The 9,746-nt window shown below is 48.4% G+C and overlaps 1 protein-coding gene across 1 annotated transcript in view; it reads right to left on the bottom strand.

Moving 5' to 3' along the window:
* The window catches only part of CLVS2 (clavesin 2), a 56,428-nt gene extending 50,287 nt beyond the window's left edge, over positions 1 to 6,141 (bottom strand). The window contains exon 1 of the mRNA XM_030944727.1: positions 5,715 to 6,141. Coding sequence (XP_030800587.1) covers positions 5,715 to 6,103 — 389 coding nt within the window. The 5' untranslated portion in view covers positions 6,104 to 6,141. The remainder of the gene's footprint in view (positions 1 to 5,714) is intronic.
* Between the last annotated feature and the right edge of the window lie 3,605 nt (positions 6,142 to 9,746).

Here is a 9,746-nt window from a genome sequence, read left to right on the forward strand (position 1 = left end):
ATGGTGTACAGTCAGAGGGGAAGATGGTTCTGTTTTATTCTTACCAATCTGTGCTAAGTAAAAACATGTACTTAAGGAACAGCAAGCCACACATTTTGCCCTGGCATCAGTTTTCTAATTACTTGCCCCAGTGCTGTCAGATATGTAGGGTGTGCTGGGCCCAATTGGCTGCAGTGCATGTTCTGTAGCAGTCTGAAGTTCTGCTGTGAATAAATAAATCCTAATTTATTTATGGCTAAATCCAGTTGCATTCACTTTTTTAAACAGACTCTTATGGGACATATTGTAGCTAGCAAGATATTACTAATTGCTAGGATAATCAAAAACTCACAGTTAATTTAAATGTATTTAATGCCTTCTATTTATAGAACCATGCTTAATTCAATGGAAAACTTGGTCAAGTTTTTTAGTCCTGTTATTAATGTGAGTAACAAATGCTGGAAATATGTTACCACATATATAATGCACTCTTAATGTTCCTTTTTTATGTGAGTCCTAGTTTGAGACTGACTGAAGCAGGGACTGGTGTGCAACACATACTCTGTTACCTCTTGAAATTTTTCATTCAGGTTGACTTTAAAGTAATAGAGCCTGAGAAGGTGTGACAAGTGAACAACCACACTGACAGTGATTCTTTCAAATGCTTTGGGACAGCTACCATTTCTACCCCAACAGTGACACAGCTTTCGAGGGAAATGCCTCACTGGGGTCTTTATTTGTCAAGAACAGACGACCTCAAACAATTTACTCATCATCCCACTCTCTTGTAATTTAACAGTGGCAGCAATTTCCCTTCTACAGAAAAGTTATATGAGATTTTTTTTTGTGGGACATGAACAAATTCAACACATTTCCAAGGATTTCTGGGGCAAACAGTCTGGAAGACATGGCTGTCCACTCTTGGCAATACTTCACCAGGACCTTTCACCTTTACCTCTAAGTTATGTGGTGTATGCATACTCTTGTATGCATCCACTGTGACCTCCACCAGGCCAACATGAAGAGTCAGGGAGAATGCAGGGTACAGATGTCTCATGTCAAACTCAGCTATGTCAGCTGTTTTCAATATGTTATGCTCTTGATGTTGAGTGGCATCAGCCATATCATCTGTTTAACCAGGTTCTGGTTCCAGTCAATTCACTTTTGCTCTGAATAACAGATAATCTGATTCAGCAGAGTTGCCCTAATATCTCTATGGCTATTCGTCATGTCCTCCCTGAAAGAAAGAAATTTGAAGTAATTTTGAGAATTAGGACTGAATGGCATGAATCTGCCTCCCAGGATGTGAAATAGAAGAGATAAATAGAAAGTCTCCTTTGCTTGAATTTCAGCCCTATGTCTCTTGAAGGTCTGAAACACATAAAGAATGCATAGTCTGTATTTTAAGCTCCTCACCATTTGGACAAGAAAAGGCTTCTGTCAAATGAGCTCTTGTGCCACTGTGATTTAAAAGAGAAAGCTGGTCAAGCCTCTGAGCCATCATACCATCTCTAAAGTACTGTTCTGGCTCAATATTTTTAGAATTTCACTAAAACAAGAGCCCTCAAGATACACAAAGGAGTACTTTGAAATGGTGCCTCATATCTCCTTGGTTTGTCAGTCTGGGTACAGATTTGAATGCTGAGCAGATGGGGGATTGAAAGTTCTCTTATGGCTATTCTGCTTAAATAGTGGCAGCATGCCCTGAGGATATCTTATTCTAAATACAAAAAGCACCACCGCTGTTACAAAAAATGCAAAGAAAAAATAGAAATCGTTTCAAGTATTTTACCGGATTAGATTCAGATTTAATACCATCAATTATGCCACATATTAGCGCAGTGACTAACAGTCACAGCCACAGATGAAGATTCAGCTGGTCTAAATTTTACATTGATCATAAAGCTCCCTAGCCAAAACCCCTACAGTCTAAACACAGGTGATGATAGGCAGATAGGGATACCTGGGAGAAAACTATGAAACAATAAAACAACATCAGTCAGCAGGAGTAACTGTAGCAAAAAATGACAGTGTTTACACTAGTTAATAGTTATTATTTGGAAGATATAACTTCCAAACAAAAATTGACTCTGCTAAACAGTTGGGTTTTTTACTGTTAATATGTTACTACTGTTAGCATTGCTATTTATTTTGTCATGCTGCCTCCATCAGAGTTTGAAAAATACCTTGCCATCTTGCCTGTTATTTATTGTGAGCTGAGGAGCAGACCAGCCTCCTCATAGCTACAGAAGTTACATTTTCATTTAACAGGGGGAAAAGTTTCTAGCACTTGGGCACGTGAAAGCCTAGTTTTGAAAGCAAACCCGTGGACTCTGTCTTTGCCCTGCTGTAAACTGTCTGATGCAACAGCAGAACCAGCAGTAAATGAGTGCAGGGGATTTCCATATTCACTGAGGATGCTGTGAGCTGACTGGGTCACTGTGACATCAACAAAACGAGGTACCATTTCACTTTTCTAATGCACTTTTTAGGGAAAAACCTGATATAATTAATACCAGAAAGGTGTCAAACACATACATCAAAACAGACTGATATTCCTGGAGAATGTGTGTCCAGGTGCCATGAAGAACACACAACACCATGCATGACAACAGATCCCTTGAAGTTGAGAGCTGAAGTTAATAGCACTATTAACTGAAAAAACTTCACCAGCTGGACATATTAGAAGAAAGGGAGTCTTCAAATGCACATAGACACCTGCAAGCCAAATTTAGTTAAGAATCAACAATCTGGAAGCTAATAGGGAAGGCTGATCCCCCCCTGAGTGCTATCCAGCTTCCTGGCAGGAATGCCACGGACCTTCATTTTCCCCATAGAACAGACAGGGTGGAGAGTTAGGCTGGGTCACACTGAAAAGCTGCTGGGCTACTGAGTGCATTATCTTTCACCTTTCCTTTTTTGTTTGTTTGTTTTAAATACATGTCTGATTGGGTTGTTCAGATGGCAGGACATCTGGTACAGTTTTCAGGCCCTGCTTTAATTTAATGATTTAAGATCTAGTACACAGGCTTGTTTTACCACAGAAATTTTTTGCCTCCCACACTTTTCTTTCTAATTGGAACTATGTAAATCATAGGCTGACAGTGCTATATAAATCATCTCCAGTATGTCTGCTATTCATTTAAATAACAAATTTGAACTATTTTTTTCTAATTGTTACATCCTGGCCATAACAATTTGCACATATATGATAATAGTGGAGGTTTGCTATGCTCTATTAACTTAGTTTATGAAGCACACAAAAGAGCCCAACCGGACAGGCTTCAATAAGTAATCCTCCTATCGTTGCTGTAAGAGGAACACTGGGTTATGTACTGCAATATCTCAAGTCAGTTAAGGCATAAGCTTGAGACATAATGCATAGCAGCCCAGGCATAAGTTCCACAGTGCTCCCCAGGTTCAGCCACTGAGAATCAGATAATGGAAGGCACTAAATTAATTAGAAAAGAAAGTGACCTAGCTCTATTCCCAGATGTGTCACTGACTTGTCATGTGCCTTGGAGCAAGCCACTCCCCACAGCTGGGCTTCAGCTCTCTCTGCTTTGTCTGAGTGGTCTGTGTGAAAACGAATCCCTCGCTCGGGAGGAGAGGCATGCCGTGAGCATGCAGGGCTCAAAAGCAGTAGGCACCCCACTGCAAACACGTCCATTAAGTACTCTAGGGTACCCCAGCCACTTTGGTGTCATAGCATAAATAATATTAATCATACTGATAGGACTTCATGAACAAAAGCACAATAAACTCATTGCTGTGTCAGCTGAGCCCATGTACTTTAAATATCAGCATATCCAACATCAAGAAGAAAATAAACCTATTCTTTCTACATGGCAACTATTATTTTAAATGCTACTTTATCTCTGCACTTGAATTCTTGGTATTCTTTTGACTATAATCAAGTCAAGTAATATGACAAGTGTCACACAAAGCTTTAGGATTTTTCCATTAATAAGAAACAACAGTATACAGTAGGTCACGCTACCTTTAAAATGGGAACTTCTTCTTCATAGACATACAATTTAATAAAAGTCCTAAACATGTATTTCTTTGCTAATTCTTCCTTCTGGGATTTTTAACAGTTTGTGGAGTCGTTTTTAAAATTAAAATTTGACCTGGTCCTTATGTGAGAAGCAAGGAAGGTCCTTATCTGAAAGGAAAGGAAACACACTCAACTGACTCCTTAGCCTCATTACCACTGCTCTTCACTCAGCTTTTATGCTCCACCTGCTAGAAAAGCAAAGCAGAAAAAATATGCTGGCCCCTGGTCTGCATACATCCATCCACCCTTTCTAGTCACTATCCTGGCTGTGGGCAGTTTTGATTTGTGCCAGACAGCATTCTTCTAGCCCCAAGACTCGATTTCATGGGTTAGCAAGGGACAGGAAACTTCTCCCATAGACAGTGTGGGTGTGGCAGACATGTCTGAAGGACAGGAATGCCAAGGTGGGCCAGCATCCCTCTGGACAGAGACCTGTCCATAGCTGCAACACCAGCCAGGGCAGGGAGCTGTGGGAATGCTCCCTGTGATGGCAATCCATACAGCCTGCAAGAGGCAGCTAAACAAACACCCGAAGGGCAAACTTAAATATGCCTCTCCCCCAGATTTTGTCCTTTCTATCCACACTGACAGTTAGCTTGAGTCCACCCCAGAGTTTCAAAGTAGCTGAGCTGAGGATACCTGCACTGAGCTCTCAGCACTATGTTGGTGGCAATAAGGATGGCAACTTACAAGATTCTAAGTTTTCTCACTAAAAAAGTGAGAAATCAGATCTTAAACCTGCACTCAGGTTGGGAGCCAAATAAAACAGTGCAGTGCTCACAGAAGCAGGTTTTAAGAGTTTAAATGTACTGAAATCAAGCCATTTTTGTGGATATAATTTTAGACTGCAGGAGAAACTGAGTATGACAACCCCACAATGTATTTAGAATAAACAAATAGTATGACATAATATCAAGCCAATTGCTAAAAAGGGCCTTGATGCGAGACAGCTCTTAGGTCACCCTACTAAATCATCTTCAGGTTAGAGTAGTCCCAAAAAAAAGACCAGAAAATGTTCTAGAGACCAGTCTCCAATTTGTGGTCAAAGCTTTGTGTACTCAGATTATTATGCAGAGAATTGACATTGGGAGCAGTATGAGTGGAAAAAGAAGTGGTTACAGAAACTTCCATCCTGGCATTTCTAGGTGGCTCAGGAAGAGCTTTCTTCAGCTGAGGGAAAGGATTCAGAGTCTTAGCTTCCTGCACAGACAAACTTTTCAGCTTAAAAGCCATACTCCTGTTCTACACACAGCATCTCCCACTTTCTCCCATGGCACCTGGGCAGCTCTGTGTGTGCTGAAACAGAAAGACCAGCCAAGAGTGCAGCCAGCCTTTGTCTGGGGGATAAGCACATCATCTACGTGCCAGCTCACTTTGGCTGAAGGGAGGTAGAGGGGTGTAAACCTCCTAGCAGACAGCTGAGAAGCACTCCAGCAGTGTCTACCTGCCTCCCAAAATTCACACCCCAAAAGATGACCTGCTTGAAAGGGCCCTAAGCCACAAAACGTATTTCTCCTTTATTCTCTCTCCCTGCCTTCCAGGCTGCTGCCCAGCCCCCTGTGGGCAGCGCCGGGTGTGTCCCTGCTGCCCACCCTCTTTCCCTCTGTGCTGGCACCGCTTTCCCACGCATTGCCCGGGGAGAGAAGGGGTTGAGGTGGCCGAGTGGCTCTGCTTTTACCTGCTCTGGTCCCAGTTGGCAGCAAAAAGGACGAGGATCTTCCTGCCGTAGTGGTCCAGGTTGGCCAGCCCGCCGGGGAAACCATCCTTCAGCGCTTGCTTGATGCCCGGGTCTGTGGCCTTGAAGCTCTTAAACATGTCCAGGTTCTGCTGGCGATATTCAAAGTATTGGGCCAGGAGGCGAAACGCCTCGAAGTGCTGAAACTTCCTGGCCCGCAGAAACCGCAGGATGAAGGCATCGTCGGTGCGGAGGAAGCCGATGTCCGGCCGGGTGATGACCATGTCCCGCACCTCCTGGATGTCCTGGTGCAAGGTGTCGGGGTTCTCGTTCAGCTCCAGCCGGGCTTTCTCCAGAGTCTCCGGGGAGAGACCTGCCTGCAAATGAGTCATGGCGCTGCCCTCCTCCTCCTCCCCGGCTCTGCTGCCTGCGCTCCTCAGCCTCCCGGCCGCTTGGCCCCCGGAGGCGGGCTGCCCCGGCACGGCCGGCCGCCGCTCCCCGCCGCGCCGGGCCTCGCCCCGCCGCTCGCCGGCCCCGCCGCCGCGGCCAGTCCGTCCGCCGAGCTGCGAGCGGCTCCCAGGCAGCCGGGTCCCGGGGGGGGCTGGCACCGACACTGCCCCCGGGCTGCTGGCGGAGGCGCGTTATCTCTCTGACATAGCGCCCTCCCCGCCGCGGGGTCCAACGCGCCGCATCATCCCCGCAGCCGCTCCGCGGAGGCGCCGAAACCCGCCGGGAGCGGGGCTGCGGGGCTGCCGGCTGCTGCTCAGCGCCCGCCCCCGCCGGTGCCGCTGCCGGTGCGGATCTCGGGCAGGGCGGCAGCGAGGAGCCTGGTCGCTAGGCAGGGCGAGCGGCGCCCGAGGATGCTCCCCTGGCCCGGGGCTGGCAGGGGAGATGCCCTCCCCGGAGCAGCACCATTTACGTAAGATCAGCGCTCACCCCGCTTCAGAAGCGTCTCCCTGGATTTGAGGGAGGGGTAAGAAGGAAAAAAAAAAAAAAGAAAAAAAAAAAAGCCCCACCACCACCAAACTGAAAGAATCCAGCGAGGAGGAGAAAAGCCGATCCGCAGGTACTTCGCCGGTACTGCTGCCGAAGCGCGCCTCCCGCTCGCCGGCGCGGAGCCCGGAGAGCCGAACGGAGCCTCGGCCTGGAGGATGCCCGTGTCCCCCTCCCGCGCCTCCTCCGCTCCCCGCCCCGCTCGCAGACGGCACCAGCCGGCGCGGGGCTGCCCGCTGCGCGGCCCCGCCTTGTGCGCGCCCCCGCTCGGGCCCGCACCCGCTCCTGCTCGGGCGCGCTCCCGCCGCGCCGCGCCCCCGGCCGCGGAGGCAGCGCGGGGCGGGCGCTCCGCCGCTCCCCGCTCCGCTCCCCGCACTTCTCTCCGCACCGCGCAGGGCAGCCCGCGGGGCGCGGCGCTCCCGGCGGCGGAGCGGGGCGCGCCTGCAGCGCCGGGGCTGCGCGGAAGAAGATGGTGCTGGTGGCGGCCCGGTGCGGGGCGGTGGCCGGGGGGATGCGGGGTCAGTGGGGCCACGCGTGCGACCCCGCGGAGCATCCCGCGGGAGTCCGACCAAGTGTCTGGTGTCGAGGTCGTGACAACAGCGAGATGTTGTTCATCAAGCGGTGGTTTTCCGAGCAGTTCTCTCTTGTGACCGAATTTCCTAACGTGAAGCACCGTGAGCTCAAAAATCTGGGAATAAAATAAAGCAGCCTCTTTTGCGGCCTCGTGTTGGAGGCGGCATGTCTTTGGTTGCTTTATAGTGTGAAGGGCAGCAATACCTTGCTTCTGTGTGCAGAATATTTCCCTGAGGAAAGATGTCTTTTTTCATGCAAGAAAGTTTGATGCTGCAGTCTCTTTTGGGGAAAAGTTTCCACTGAAAAGCATTTGACCTTTGTCTGTGGGACTGGACCTTCCCGGTGCAAATGTGCCTGTGAAAATCAAGCTTACACGAAAGACACGGCAAACATGAGAAAGCCTGCAACATGTACCTGCTCCTCCTCCTTCTTCTCCTTCCTATGGGAAGGGACAGCTCTTTGGTACTGCATTGGGCTCCTTTCCCAAGGTGACAAAGACAGGCTGAATTACTGAAAAGGCACTGACGCCACTGCTCCGCTCAGGGTATATACATGGAGAATACACCAGAACAAAGTATAGGATGGGTTCTCAGACAAATAGCGAGGCTCATGGAAACATTTCAGTGTTAGCCTCCATGGGCTGCAGGCCAGCTCCAGGTGCTGGCAGCAGCGGGGAGCCCTCTGCAGTGAGCAAGGTCCGAGCAGTGTGCAATGCTTCCGTAGCAAAATTGGCATTCTTTTGGAGGCTAAAGAGAGTTTTTTCGGGTTTACTGGATTTCATATGGGTTCCTGCGCTGGGATCAGACTTCCCATGTCCTAGTTTAGGGAGAAACTTTTGGAAGGACCAGTCTAACAATGCCCAGTCATTGTGCCCCAGCTCTGTTCAATCTGAATTTCATTATGTGATTTGAGATGTCTCACAAGAGAGAAAGATATGCTATCTATCTAAGGACTGAATCACTCTCTAAAAATGCCTATTTCTCTTTGTCTGATAAAATGACTTTAAATTACCGTCCTTTTGTAGATGTGATTCATCTGGGTTGATACCTTTTTCTTAGAGCAGTTATTGCTCCTGAAATAGTTTGTGTGCTTTTTTTATTTTTTCTATTATTCTGAAATCTTCATTTCCCTTTGCTCTTACTATCTTCCTCTACATTACCTCCTCAGAGAACCTTTCAGAATAGCAGCTCCCATCACCCCTGTGGAACAAACTGCCAGACTTTTCCTGCTATCATTTTCCATTTCTGATGCTTCTCCTCTGCCTTTTCCATTGCAACTAAGCTAATAAAAGAGTAGGTCATGTGACAAGTGCCTTAAATTCACTCGGTGCAAGGCAAGCTGCAGGCATCCAGTGTCTGGCAAAATCAAGTCCATAATGTATCTTGTCTGTAACCTTGTGGTGGGTTCATGCTGGCTGGATGCCAGACACCCACTAAAGCCACTTCTCCCTCCCCCCCACAGCTGGACAGGGAAGAGAAAATATAACAAAGGGTTTATGAGATGAGATGAGGACCAGGAGAGATCACTCATCAAATACTGTCATGGGCAAAACAGGCTCAAATTAGAGATATTAATTGAATTTGTTGCTAAGAAAATCAGAGCAGGATAATGAGAAGTAAAGTGAGACCTTCTCTGCACCCTTCCCTTCTTCTTAGCTCTATCTCCTCCCCCAGTGGCACAGGGAGACAGGGAATGGGGTTATGGTCAGTTCGTCACACATTGTTTCTGCCACTGCTCAGGGAAAGGAGCCCTTTCATTGCACCAGTATGGGGTCCCTCCCTCAGGAGACAGTTCTCCATGGATTTCTCCAGTGTGAGCCCATCCCACAGGCACAGTCCTCCTCAAACTGCAGTAACATGGGTCACTCTTCCACAGGGTGCAGTCCTTCAAGGACAGGCTGCTCCGGTGTGGGTCCACCATGAGATCACAAGTCCTACCAGAAACCTGCTCAAATGTGGGCACCTCTCTCCATGGGTCTGCAGGTCCCTACCAGGAGCCTGCTCCAGCGCAGGCTTCCCATGGGGTCTCAGCCTCCTCTCAGGCATCCACCTGCTCCAACATGAATCTCCTCCGTGGGCTGCAGGTGGATTTCTGCATCCCTGTGGAGCTCCATGGGCTGCAGAGGCACAGCCTGACTCACCATGGTCTGCACTGTGGGCTGCAGAGAAATCCCAGCTCTGGTGCCTGGAGCACCTCCTGCCCCTCCTTCTGCACTGACCTTGGTGTCTGCAGGGCTGTTCCTCCCACATATTCTCATCCTGCTCTTCTCTGGCCACAATTACCACTGTGCAGAAACTCTTTTCCCTCCTGTTAAATCTGTTATCCCAGAGGTGCCGCCACCATTTCTGATGGGCCCAGCCTTGGCCAGCAGCACGTCCATCCTGGTGCTGGCTGGCATTGGCTCTGCTGGACATGATGGAAGCTTCTGGCAGCTTCTCACAGAAGCCATCCCTGTAGCTCCCCTGCTAC

This window comes from Camarhynchus parvulus, chromosome 3 (assembly GCF_901933205.1).
Source record: "Camarhynchus parvulus chromosome 3, STF_HiC, whole genome shotgun sequence".
Taxonomy (NCBI): Eukaryota; Metazoa; Chordata; class Aves; order Passeriformes; family Thraupidae; genus Camarhynchus; species Camarhynchus parvulus.